At 37.7% G+C, this 14034-nt stretch overlaps 1 protein-coding gene across 1 annotated transcript; it reads left to right on the top strand.

The window, feature by feature from the left end:
- Window positions 1–544: 544 nt before the first annotated feature.
- Window positions 545–13157, top strand: slc39a9 (solute carrier family 39 member 9). Its single transcript, XM_042500721.1, has 7 exons — window positions 545–1087; window positions 2178–2286; window positions 4570–4773; window positions 5672–5740; window positions 6156–6241; window positions 7484–7618; window positions 8932–13157. The coding sequence occupies exons 1-7, from the start codon at window positions 992–994 to the stop codon at window positions 9163–9165; spliced, it is 933 nt and encodes a 310-aa protein (XP_042356655.1). The 5' UTR covers window positions 545–991; the 3' UTR covers window positions 9166–13157.
- Window positions 13158–14034: the final 877 nt, after the last annotated feature.

Genomic DNA, 14034 nt, shown 5'->3' with positions numbered 1-14034 from the left:
CTTTTATTACTTTTGTTAGTAATTATTATTAGTAGTAGTAGTAGTAATATTACTTCTTCCGGTCTTTCGTCATTTATATACACATATATGTATATGTATAAACATATGTACTGTGTGTGTGTGTGTATGTGTGTGTGTATGTGTGTGTCTGTGTATCTATTTTATTTATAAATTACATAAATAAAATAAATCTTCTTTTATTATTTTTGTATTATTATTATTAGTAGAAGTGTGTGTGTGTGTATGTGTATATACATATATATACACACACATATAAATGTGTATGTATAAACATGTGTATGTGTGTGAGTGCATCTGTATATTTATATCTACTTTATTTATAATTTAAAAAAAAAGTTATTGTATTATTATAACTATTATTATTATTATTAGTTGCAGTAGTAGTAGTAGTAGTAGTAGTAGTAGTATTACTTCCTCCGGTCTCTCCTCCTCCAGCGACTCTCGCAGATACGTGGCAGGTTTACTTCAGCAGGTTGAGCGGACGTGTTGTGACCCGGAAGTACTTCAGTGCGGCACCAAACAACAGGATGTCCAGTTTAGCCAGTTTGTTTCTGTAGCTCTCAGCTCACCAAGTCGGGAAGTTGCAATATTTACAACCGACAGCTGAATCTAGAAGAAACAATGCGGGGCGACGGATGTTTGGAAATACACGTTAACATGTCAGGATTCCTCATTCGTGAATTTTAGGAGCCGGGCAGCTACCGAAGCTAGTTAGCTTAGCTCTGCTAACGTTATCGAGGCCAGAGGCTGTTAGCGTCTCTGTTAAGTTAACGTGGATGTTTGGCAGCGAGCTGAACTGGTACCAGTACAGGGACGTGTCTTAAACCAGCCGTAACTGTTAACGAGCAGCTGCAGGCCGGGGCATGTGATTTAATCTGACGAGCACGCTTAAAAGTGCCAGTTAAAGTCCAGTTGGAGGTTGATGTTTTAGCTTAGCAGAAGATTAGCCGAAGAGAAAAGTGCAGCAGTCATGGACGATTTTAGCTCGATCAGCCTGCTGTCTCTGGCGATGTTGGTGGGATGTTATGTGGCCGGGACTATTCCTTTAGCAGTCAACTTCTCTGAGGTGAGTTTGTGACATACAAACTTCTCAAAATCTGCTTCTTGAGAGTTTACGGTTTGTCTAACTTTGGCCACATGTCCAAAATCTACAGAGAGGTAAAAGTTCATCTCTGTCAGTGCATTTTAATCAGAAGCACTGATTGCAATGTAGACTCTGCTGTTATCAGATAACGTGTTTATCCGTCTTAAAAACAGCGAAACAGATTTGTTTTAACCCTTTGAAACCTGAGTAAACTGGCTTGATTTATTTCCAAAACATGGAAAGGAAGGCAATGGGCATTTTAACTAGAAATGACAGAAAAATTAGCAAGAAATTGGCCATAAGAAAAGTTAAGAGATAATTACCTGAAATCAGAAGAAAACAAAACAAACAAAATGACAACAACAACAGAAAGTTACTGGGGAAAAAGTTCTAAAATAAAACAAAAAAAATCCTAAATATTAATAATTATTATATATTTCTATAACCTTATCATAAATGTATAGTTATAACAATCATAAATATCTCTTTTGAAAACATATTTTGATAATTCTCTAACAACTCCCCCCCTTTTTAAAAGATTATTATTATTATTAATAATAATAATAATTATTATTATTAATAATAATTAGATAATTGTTTTTTTTCCCTTTTATTGACACTTCTATATTTTAATTACTTTTTTTAAACGGTCAAACAAGCTTACTCCTTTTATTGACACTTTTAAATGAGTTTTATTGACACTTTTACCTCAAATTTTACTCTTCATTGGGTTGCATTTAATCAAGTGTGGTTGTGTGCGGCTGTGATCTTCTATGTGCTTGTTTATTGTATTTTTAAATTGTTTGTACTGCCAACTGCAGATCAGATTTCCCCTTAAGGGACAACAAAAGCTCTGAACTGAACTATCACCGTTTACTTTTTTTTGGCAATTTGCAGTGCATTTAATGCAAAGTTGCAGATTGCTTCCCCATGTTCTTCAAACAGATCAAACCTATTTGCTCACGTCCCAAAGCTTTAAATGCCTGTGAAAGGTGTCTGAAGGCAGCACAAGAAGACTGATGTTGATCCCGATCTCAAAGGGTTAAAGATTTGTTTGTGTATGTTTCTCCAGGAAAAGCTGAAGTTGATCACGGTGCTGGGAGCAGGGCTACTGTGTGGGACTGCGCTGGCTGTTATCATTCCTGAGGGGGTCCACGCACTTTATGAAGAAATCCTTGAAGGTAACGTTCACCATAAACCAGGGGTGTCCAAACTTTTTTGATGGGAGCCAGCTGCTTTTAGCATCAAGTGTGTGTGTGTGTGTGTGTGTGTGTGTATGTGTGTATATATATATATATATATATATATAAATAAAAGGAAAATATGTATATGTATTCCTGTTTTTGTGTATGCTGTTCATTGTAATACCTGTTTTTTAATATGTGAAATATTAATTAAACTGTTGTTTAAAACACACATACACACACACACATTGGGCCTCATGTAGCAAAATTCTCTTACATTTTGTCTTAATTATCTGGCAAGAGAAAGTATAAGTCAACTCCAGATGCACCATAACCATCCTAATTTCCTATAACCAGGTGTGTTCAATGATCAGTCCCACTTGATTCATTAGCAGAGGTAACGCCCACTAAACTCTGCATAGCAGCAGGTTTTGTGCCGTGTGCAAAGACTCTGGCACATGCACAAGACTGGAGAGATCACACCCAAAAAAGGTTGTAAGAAGAAGTTCTGCAGTAGTGAAACTGATGTACAAAGTAAATGTAATTTCAGGGAAATGTAGTGATGTATTAAAAATAAAAGTATGCATACAATAAAAAATAGATAAATATAATAAATCAAAATAATTAAACAAATTAAAAGAAAAAGCAGCAGGTCCTCATACATACAGTATATTTGAGAAGCTGGAACCATGACATGTTTTTGTTTTTTGCATGAAAAATTACTTTTAATGAAAGAAATTGTTGCCAATTAATTTTCTAATTACTCGTCTAATTGTTTCAGCTGTACTTGAATATTTTAATATTTTTGGTTTGTTTGCATGAATCTTCATTTGTAAAGTATTTATCTAATAATAGTAGTGAAGTAAAAAGTACAGTATTTCCTGCTGAAGTCAAAAATAAAATCAAAAATAACATTGATGAATCCCAAAATCAGTGGGCACTAACAAAATAAAAGCTTATTCTGGATATGAGCAAAAATAAAAGAAAATGTGTTTTTTATAGTGTTTCTTGCATGAGGACCAGTACTCTGGTCCCTCTGCTACTGTGTCACCTTTAGTGTGCGTTTCCAGTCTAATTATTCCATAATGAGGATTTCCAGGACGAGAAAGAGAATCCTTTTGATAATAGATCGACGGTCTCTACAGAGAGGCAGCGCGAGTGGCTTCCAAATGTTCATAATCAGCTGATCATACTTTTAAGCTCAGAGCCGACCGTCTCATGTTCTAACACATAAAATATTTCCTTGTGCCACAGAGTAACAGTAGGTGGGGTTTCTTTGATCCATTAAGCAGGATACACTTTCTTGCCAAAAGTAGTAATTTATCCAGTAATCCGAATTTCAGAGAGGGAATTGTTTTTTTTTAATCTCTCTTTAACATGTCATCAGTCTTCTTTCTGATATGTTTTTGCGTCTTATTTGTTGTTTAATTTGACCTTAATACTTGTCTGGATTTAGGTCAGCATTTGGTGTCTGTTGTTATGTTGCCTCCTGGGTGTCTTGCTTCTGCTTTTCTTTGTTAAAGCTCTCTGTAAACTGTTTTTTTTAAAGGTGCTGTATAAATTATGTAATTATCATTGTTAAATTATCAGTTTGACAGCTTGTAGACGAGGGCTGTTCTTCCTTAAAAGTGAATCACGTTTTCTTCATTCATCGTTTTCTCTGAGATTTGAGAACACGCTTCTCTCACGTGTTTCTTATCTTTTCGATAAAAAACATTTATTGTGCTTTTAGATGCTCAAGTGAAAAAAAACCCACACAACTGAGATGCTTGCTGTCTAGACCGGGCTTTAAACGGACGATATAAGACACTGACCGTGTAATTGAGTTTGTCTGTCTTCATTTCCTGTCAGCTCTCTATTCTAGAAATAATATATAATCTAGAAAAGGCACAATCATTTGATGCCTTTGACTCTTGATCTGCTTCACGAGCCTCTAGGGATGCAACAGGTCACAGATACTCTGGAAAAAATTCAGTATTGTGCATAAAGACTTATAGTAAGTAAACATTCGCCTGTGTGGACTCTAACAGTTGGAATCTTTTACAAACAGAGCAAAGTTCAGCAAGTCGTAAAGTACAACCAGTTGACGTCCATTTCTCTTACGTAACAAACTTTGTCAGACTCAGGTTTTTGTTTTGTGAACGTTTGCATCAACACGTTCCTCTGTGTCACAGAAATGCTCCGTGCGTTTGTGAAGGTCTCTGTGCTGGACAGATGTCTTAAGGTGTTTTTTGACTGTCCATCTGCCTCTTTCTGTTCCCTCCTGACTTGTCTCTGCAGGTGGACACCACAGCCACGGCCAAGCCGGCGTTGTGGAAGTGTCCGAGGCGAAGGGTGAAGCAGACGCAGCTCTGAGCGCCAGTGGGAAACACGAGCACAGTCACGAGCAGCTTCATGCCTGCATCGGAGTGTCTCTGGTCCTGGGCTTCGTCTTCATGCTGCTGGTGGACCAGATAGGCAGCTCTCATGTGCACAGCACTGAAGGTCAGTGTTATGAAGGACAGCAAGATTAACCCCCTAGAACCTGGATCAGCATCCGTCTAAATGTGCAGCCTTCAGATGCCTCTCACAAGCGTTTACACCCCTGGAACCTGAGAAAATTATTTTATTTGTTTTGAAAAATGTGGAGAAAAAGGCAAAGAGCAACCTGGCAAAAAATGTCTGGCAAACTGCAAAACATTTGTAAAAGGTGGCAAGAAAATGACTTAAAAATTAGCAGTGGGGAGATTATTAGATGTTATTAAAAAATAGAAAAACATGCCCAGAAAACTGTATTTATAGTTCTTATAATTATGCAATTTAAAATTATATTACAAAAACTAAATGTAATATATTTTTATTTCTTTCTTAAAGTTATATTCTTGTTTATTTTCTTTCTTTACTTTTCTATATATATATATTTTTTGCATGTTTTCAAGTTTTTCTTGTGAATTAATTAATTTCTTGCTATTTTCTGGGGCTTTTTTTTACATTTTATTTTTTGGTCAGGTTGCTCATTGCCTTCTTGTTTTTAAAGCACTCAAAGGGGTTATATATGTGGAAAATTAGTTTCTGAAAATGGGGTTTGGTGACAGCAGCTTTGTAATTAGCCTCATCAAATCCTAATCTTCTCTGGAGTAAAATCAGTTTGTTGAATTAGACCTAAAACACCCCCAGATGGCTCGACTGCAAATTCTGTTCTCCCAGATGCACCCACGCTTTGTACCAAATAATTAGAGCTCTTTATTTGATCAGCTAATGCTCTGCAAACTGTTTGCAGAGTCTGCCAACATGTGACAGCTCATATTCATGGTGGACATCCCGTTGTGTCATTGTCACTATGTTTTGCATTTATACATTTCATAAAAGTAATATTTTTCTAACTTGTTTTTGTCTGGTTTAGATCCAGAATCAGCAAGGGTCACTTCCTCGAAAATCACCACCACACTGGGTCTGGTGGTCCACGCTGCAGGTGGGTCTGTTTTTGATCATTTTTTGCCACATAATGATGACGTTTATGTAAAAAAAATCATATATATAAGACTAAATTGCAAATAGATGTTTCGATAAAAAATGGTCTTCTTTCCACACAAGTTACTTCTGCAGAATAAACAGTACAGGTGTGATCAGACAACACACAGGTGTGATATTGTGTAAATGTTTACTTATGAAACAGTTATTCTCTGCAACACCCAAGTTTACTTATTGGTCAAGTATTGAATCCCAATTTAAACTGAGCGTGATAATTACTGTCATATGGGAAATTAAAGATGATTATTGAGAAGGTTTGAGCAGCAACAGTTGACCTCTTTTTAGAGTCAGACCTTAATGTTGTATTAATGACTGAATATTAACGGTAAATCAGTAACTGTGTCTTCTGTCTCCAGCTGACGGCGTGGCACTAGGAGCTGCTGCATCCACCTCTCAGACCAGCGTTCAGCTCATTGTATTTGTAGCTATCATGCTGCATAAGGTAATAATGATTTCATGTCGTCTGCAATAAATTACTGGGTTTCAGCGTCCTTTTTTATTGTTTAGCTTCATGAGATTTGTATTAAGGCTGACAATGTCTGACAGGCAATGGCAGACAATGCCATTGCCTGTCAGACATCGACTCCTAACCCCATTGTCCATATGTTAGTTTATTATTAGTTATTAGTTAGATCTTTATTTCAAACATGGCAAATAGAATAAGACAACAAAAATAAAATCTAAACTAGAAAAAGAGAAAACATCAGAATGCTGCCGGACACATTCAGTAAACAAACATAAGTATTTCATGTCCCAAAAGGAGTAGGAGGAGGTGAAATATGTTTGACCACATGTTTTTGGTGACTCCAGGGGCATTTATTGCATTCTTAAAAAGTAAATATAGTTATTTATTTGCCAGATGAACTGTAGGCTGCCACATGGGCAAAGTTGTGTTTGATTAATTGTCCAAGTTTGTCAGTGCCATCATGAAAATTTGCCTTTGTTATTGTCAACATGATGTTTCACTGTGGACCTCATCATATGGCAACATATGACGTCCCCATCCCGAATATGTTTATACAAATAAAATTCATAAATCATCAGTAGAGCTGAAACAACAATAAGTTGGTTTGTAAAAAAAATGAATTGCCAAGTATTTGATAACAGATGAATCGTTTATCATTTTCTTTTTTCTTCTTTTTTTAAAAAAAGTTTTTAATTTATTTGAATGTTATCTTCAGTCGTACAACATCAAGAAGCCTGTGACAAATGCGCATTTTTATAATGGCCAAAATAAACATTTAGCACTTCCAGCCATACATGCAACGCTGTGAGCAGTCACTAATCAGCCTTTTGTCCTTGCAAACATCTGTCCATATAACATTTCCCTTTTTTTGACACCTCCCAGAGAGGTAGAGATAAACCAAAAAAAGTCAAATAAAATAAAATGCTTGTAGCAGTCTGATATAGTCAGTAAACAAAACAAAAAGTTAAGAACGTTCCTTCAAGTTACCATCTCGACAAGGTCAGGTCTCCACATTATGTACCCATTTCTCCCAGAGACATACACAGAGAACGATTCCCATTTTCATCAATAATCATTCATTCAAGTGTCAAATTTGTGAGAATAATTTCTTGGTCTAAAATATTTCTGACCTTGTGTGAAACAAATGAAAAGTCGTAATATAATCTGCAGATTGTAAATGTGAATATTTTGTGAACTCCGGTCCTCTGTCGTCTGCAGGCCCCAGCAGCGTTCGGCCTGGTGTCGTTCCTGATGCATGCTGGTCTCGAGAGGAACCGCATCCGCAAACATCTCCTGGTCTTTGCCCTGGCAGCTCCTGTCCTCGCCATGCTCACCTTTTTAGGCCTCAGTCAGGTAAATTTTGAAATCTGTGTTTAAATACGACGCTCGAGAAGTGTATTTCCTGTATGACTGTCACTCGTCTGTTTACTTTGAAGGAGTAAACGGAGGCCTGAGGCCTGTTTTAAATAATGCCTCAGCCAAAAGCTCATTTAAAAACCAGTATGACTGGTTAGGATTACCTACAAGAGACATTTAACAGACATGTTTAAGATAGATCGTTTCATTTCGTCTAGATTTGGACTCTATCGACTAGTTCAAAGCTTCATTCATAGCAGAAACATTCAAGTTCTAAATTATAAACATTTGAATGCTGCATTTTTTTTTGTTCTTCTTGTCTGTTGATTCTGTGTAAACCTGATGTTCCTTCACATTTTCAGAAAAAAATTAGTCTACACTAATATTGTTTATATTATACTGTTTGTAGAATTAGACTCCAGTGATGACCTTATGGGATTGTTTGACTTGTGTGATCCAAACATTTTGAATAACTCCAGAGAAAGTCAAAAAGTTAAATGTTAAATCACTTCCATATCTTTTTGAAGTTTCCCTCTATGGTTCTTTTTTGGACTAAAATTCATAGCATCCTGTAAACTTTTTTTTTCAACCAAAATTACTTTCAGCTTTGAACTGATGCATGTGGTTAGACTCGAGGAACTCGAATTGTGAAAAATGGATAAAAAAACTGTTAAGAATATTATTGATGGCCTGTAAGAAATCCCTAACCAAGAAATGGCTGAAAAATAAAATACCCAGTGTTGACGAATAGATTGATGTAATATATACTGTAGTATTAAGAGAGAATGACTTTTAATTTTGATCTGATTCTAATTTTAATTCCACAATTTCCCCATGGAGATCAATAAAGTATTTCTGATTCTAGTATTGATTAAAATTAGAACCCTGAGTGATACTTTTACTGAAAACTGGACAAAGTGGATATATGTTAATGTTTATATGTTTCACGAATCAGACCTGACTTTGTGTGAAGAAGTACCACAAATGGATTGTAGTGTAACTAGTAGCCGCCCATCGTCTACGTGTGTATGTATTGATCCAATACTGTTGTCAAGGGAACGCAGTTTATTTGTTTGCCTCTCAACTTATTTTTTTACCGTTAATTTCTTTTATAATTTTTATTTACTTACCCCCCCTTTTTTCAGTTTTCCCACCCATTTATTTTTTTTAAAAAAGTTGAAAAAAGATGTAATCATTTCCAAAATTCACAACATGTTTTTATATAACGAAATATTCTAAAACAATTTTGCAGAAATATACTTTAATTCAGACATTTAGCCTCACACTTGTTTTGTTTTGTTCCCCTTCAGAGCAGCAAAGAGGCCCTGTCAGACATCAACGCCACCGGCGTCGCCATGCTCTTCTCTGCCGGCACCTTCCTCTACGTGGCCACCGTACACGTCCTCCCCGAGGTCGGCGGTGGGGGACACAGCCACGCTCCTTCAGGAGGGAACGGAGGAAAAGGACTGAGCAAGGTGGAGGTGGGAGCTCTGGTGCTGGGATGCCTCATTCCTCTGGTGTTGTCTGTCGGTCACCACCATTAGAGCTATGGACGGGTTTAAAACGGGTGTACAGGGCGAAAACACGGAGACACAGACTTCAAACATTGTGGATCTAAATGTCTTATTGCTTGTGTCTGCGGATGGACCTCTGTGAGCAGACTGGGGCTCGTTGTGGGGACGTCCTATGACTCGAGCTTGAAACAGGATGAATGGTGTAGGGGAATCAGAGTGGCTGCAGTGACGTCCGAGGAGGATGTTTTTTTTCTGAAACATCTTACAGCTACTGTATGTGTCCATATATTCCACCAGAAATCTTTTTTTATCAGAGAGACCAGACGCGTGGACCCTTTAGTTTACTTCGATCACCGTGGAGTTTTCAGTGTTGCATCATCGTGCTTGTCCAAAGTCAAAGAACCCAGATATGATTACAGTGACGTTTTCACTAGATGGCAGTTGCACAGTGAGATTTGATGATATTGAGAAAGCTCTTTTTTGTATAATTGTACAGTGTAAATCTCTTCCCAATTAATTTTGAGCTGATTTTCAAGTGCCATACTCGCAAGTCGAAACCAGAACAGACGGCGCCATGAGGACGTTGCAGTTTGTAGTAAACGTTCCCAACTTATTTTCTTACAATCGGAGAGTTTTTTTGTCGCAGCCAACGATGAAGCTGAATGAGACATCAGCCCGAATAACCAGCCACATGCTCGCAACATTTTTTTGCTGTGGCTCGTGACTTTGGGGAAATCAGCAAGAAGTCTTTTTGCTCTGATAGGAAGCGTGTCTCTCCTTTAAAACCCATACACAAATGTCCACAAACTAGTCCGGTCAAACTCCTCATACAGAGAAGACACAAGCCGCCTTGATGCGTCACAACATGAACTGTCACTTTAATTTTCTGTTTCGTTTCTGAACGCGTTAATTTCTGAGTAATTATAAATAGAGGTTGGAGGAAACGGTGTGTGTAGAGTCGTCTTAAGTGATTGTATAGAGCGTTATTATTCAGAGGTGGAGGTCTGAGTGGTTTGCCTTGCTGAGGGCATCAGCTGGATAAAAAAAAAAGTTTCGGGACCATCGGCTCAGGAGAGCAGACATGTTACAGGACGAGTGAGAAGAATTTTGAACAAAACTTTTTTTTTTTTGTAGTTGGTTTACTCCTTAATCATACCTGAGCAATAATCATACACAGGAAATCGGGGCGCCTCTCTCAGGAGTGCAGCAGAGTCTTCGCAGCACTCATGCAGCCCTGACGTCCCCCCCGTCTCTGCACCATTAAAAGAGGAACCGATTGAAGCGTTAAAACGTCAGCAGGCTGCTCCGTCGCCCATCAGGACAGGTGGATATAGTGAGCGTATCACTGTGCCTGCTCACAGCAGAGCTCGTGTATGTATATGTATGTACTGTACAGAGTAACTTCCTTTCCACCAACGTCATGATCTCTTGTGTGAGATGGAACTGCTGACTCACAAATACAATTTTTTTTTGTTGTTTTTGGACATGGATGAGCTGTTCTGACTCAAGAGGCTACAGACTGTCTGAGGAGTCTCTGTTTTATGTATAAATCAAACGGTTTTACAACACGTCAGTTGATTTTAAAGTCTGTATGAGGAGAACAAACCCGACGTGATGTTTTGGAGAGAACGGGTTGGGTCGCATGCAGACCAGCAGCTGCATGACTGTTTTATTTTTTATGGGGACGCTGTATGTATGGACAAAAGGGAACCCCCCACCCCCCCACCCCACTGTGTCTCTTTACACTCGGTCATGTTTGAGGACAGACAGAGCCCCTCTATGTGCCAGTTCATCAGAATCCCTGCAGAAATTTGGCATTTTTTGTTATCACAAAAGATGATTGAAGTTAAATTATTTTACTGGTATGAGTTTTAAGGTCTGTGGTTTGTGGTTTGTTGTGGTAAGCCGGTCCAGCTGCACGTGCATGTTAGTGCATGTGTGATTCACACTGGCCAGCTCATCGCCGCCACTTCGCACTGCGGTCGTACAGCTGTAACTGCATATAACGCAGCATTGTCAACACAGTTAGCTCTGTTAGCACTGTTGCAATTACTAGCTTTAAGGAGTTAGCACTGTTAGCCGCTATCCGTCAAATCGACCCCCACCATGTTGAGATCCACGTGCATCGACTCATATGTTCTAAATTTTGCAAAATTGTAAAAAAAAAAATGTCACAAGTTTCCAGAGTCCAATGTGACATCTTCAAATGTCTTACATTTTTCAGCCCCATCACATATTCACTTTAATATCACAGCAGATGAAGAAAACCAGAAAATATTCACCTTTCACATTTGAGAAGCTGGAACCCCCAAATCTTTGTCAGGAAAAATTGCTTTAGCAATTAATTGATTATCAAACTTGTTGCAGATACATTTTCTGTTGATCGATAAATAATTGAAGCTCTGTTTGTGTTAGACAAAATGCATTTATTTGGGAATAAGCCTGCCTTCAAAGCCCCTAAAAACATTATTTAAAATAAAAATAAAAGTATTTCTTTAAATATTTATGGCTAAATAAGCAACAGAGTCAAATTTTGGGTATTATTAATTAAGAGCTTAACAAGCAGAACTTTTAACTTTGGCAGAAAATAGTGTGTTTATATTGGATGTCATCTTTCATTGTGAGAAGCTGATTGAGAAAATATGTTTTTTAAAGTCTTTAGAGTCGGTGCATGTTGGTCACATTACTTCTTTCACAGAGGAGAATGAAAGTGACAGGTTAACTGGTATTGCAGGTTGATAAATAATGCAAATTTAAGTCAAAATGTAGGTTTTGCAAGTCATTTTGTATAAACAGTTTACCAACATTTGAGAAAGACTCTGGTCTCATGCTGCCGTCCTCTGAAAATCTAATCAATGCTTTTGATTTCTCCAATTTCTCTATGATTTACAGAGGCTGCAGCAAACAATTTTCATTATCAGTCTGCTGTTTTCTTAATTCATCATTTCTCAATAAAATGTCAATAAATAGTGAAACATGCCCTGTGTAACACCCCAGAGCCCAAGGCGACGACTTCATATGGTTTGTTTTATCCGCCACAGTCTAAAAATCCCCAAGTTATTCAGTTTCTTTTTATATTTGATAAAGAAAAGCATGAAATTCTCATATTTCCAGTGTATGAAACCAGGAAATATTTAACTTTTTTTACTTGAAAGATGATAAAATCAATTATTCTGTGATCAAATAGTTGCCTATTAATTTTCAGTCGACTTAGTAATTAATCGGTTAATTGTTGCAGCTGTATCAGTTAATTTTCCTCCTCTCCATGCTGGCAGTGAAAAGATCCCTTTGTGATGTAATTCCAGTGTAAATTATTGGGGACATTTTAAAATTTAGAGTTAGACAAATCACGTTTGCATCTTCAAAAGTTTGTCTTTTTTGCACAAAAACGCATCGTCACAACACTAGAAAAAAACATTTCTTGAGCTTATTTAAAGTTTCGGAGATGCTTGTTTTTCGCAGAACATCAGCAGGGTTATACTGTGTAGTTTACGATGAATAATGTTCATGTTAAGTCTAGTTGTTGAGCATCTCATGTTACTGATATCAGTTAAATAAGTTTATTATTGAATGAATGTGAAGCTTCTTTACATCACAAACAGCCAAAACACTCAACGTAGTGGAGTCTGTGGTGTCCGTTTGATGATCATTTTGAAATGCAATAACTTCTTTTGTATTTAATCACTTTTTGAGAGTGTCTGCACTTTACATACATGCTTATAAATTGAGAAAATAAAAATTGCAGAAACCCTTAAAACTGCCAGATCTCTGCAGGGGGAGTCTGATGAAGAAGCCGACGGCACATATCGGGGCTGATTTGAGGTTTCAGTCGTGATCAGAGAATTTTAGGATGAAGTTAATATTTGTAATAGTTTCAGTGGGGGTCAGTCTGTCTTTTCTTATTTTTATTTTCTGTCATTCCAGGATGAGTCTGCCTTATTTCCATACTTTTGATTGTGAAAATCGGTTGTAAAGCAATGTGTTTTATGACGACTAAATTAAAGTTTTTTAACTGGTGAAAATGCTGTCTTTAAGTTTGATGATTTCAGCATCTTAACTGATTATTTAAAAAATGTTGCTGGTTAATAATAGTTTGTTTTTCCCCCAGATTTCAGCAGGTGGAATTGAGCCTGAAATTCATCACTTTAGTTTTTGTTTTTAAAGCATTCGATTCAGTTTTAGAAAGCAGCTGATCCCATGTGTGAAGTTTTCATCTTGTCTTCATCTCAAGGTAAGAGTTTCTGGATTGTCACTGTTATTTTTGCTCATGTTTTTAACAAATTATAGTACTTTTGTTTTAAATTAAATGCAAAAAAAGAGGTTTTAGGATGTTTTACTCCTGAAAAAAACAAAACTGCAGGCTCATGCACTTCTCTGTCGAGGCTGAGCTGTCAATATCTTTATAATCTGCTGTCCATCCACTCTGACACATGTTGTGTAAATTAATCTGATACTCACGACGCTGAGCTGCATGTTAACCGCTGTGACTCTCCATCCTCTTTACCAGAAGTCATGCAGCCCCGCCTCTGCCCCAGATGTTCTCCTAATTCACTGCTGGAGCTGCGGATGGGTGGATGGAGGGATGGAGTGACTGATGGATGGAGCGACCAGAGAGTTTATACCTGCCAAGAGCTGGAGACTGCAGCGAGTACAGTAATCTGAATAACAGCTTTTACTGGCTGGAATGTATTGACCGGCTTCAGATTTAGCAACTCACTCCTAAAGCTTCCCTCCCCCATCGCCTCCCAGTATCCCTCCTCTTCCTCCCTCCCTCTCTGTCGGCGTTTTCCTCTGCGCTTTGCCGTCAGTCTGCCTCCAGCTGATGAGCGTATTGGCAGCTGCATCATTCCACCCTGCTGAGTTATTGGGATTTCTTTTCTACTTTTTCCTGCTTTGTAT

This window comes from Plectropomus leopardus, chromosome 14 (assembly GCF_008729295.1).
Source record: "Plectropomus leopardus isolate mb chromosome 14, YSFRI_Pleo_2.0, whole genome shotgun sequence".
NCBI lineage: Eukaryota > Metazoa > Chordata > Actinopteri > Perciformes > Serranidae > Plectropomus > Plectropomus leopardus.
This window is presented reverse-complemented; position numbering and strand designations above follow the sequence as displayed.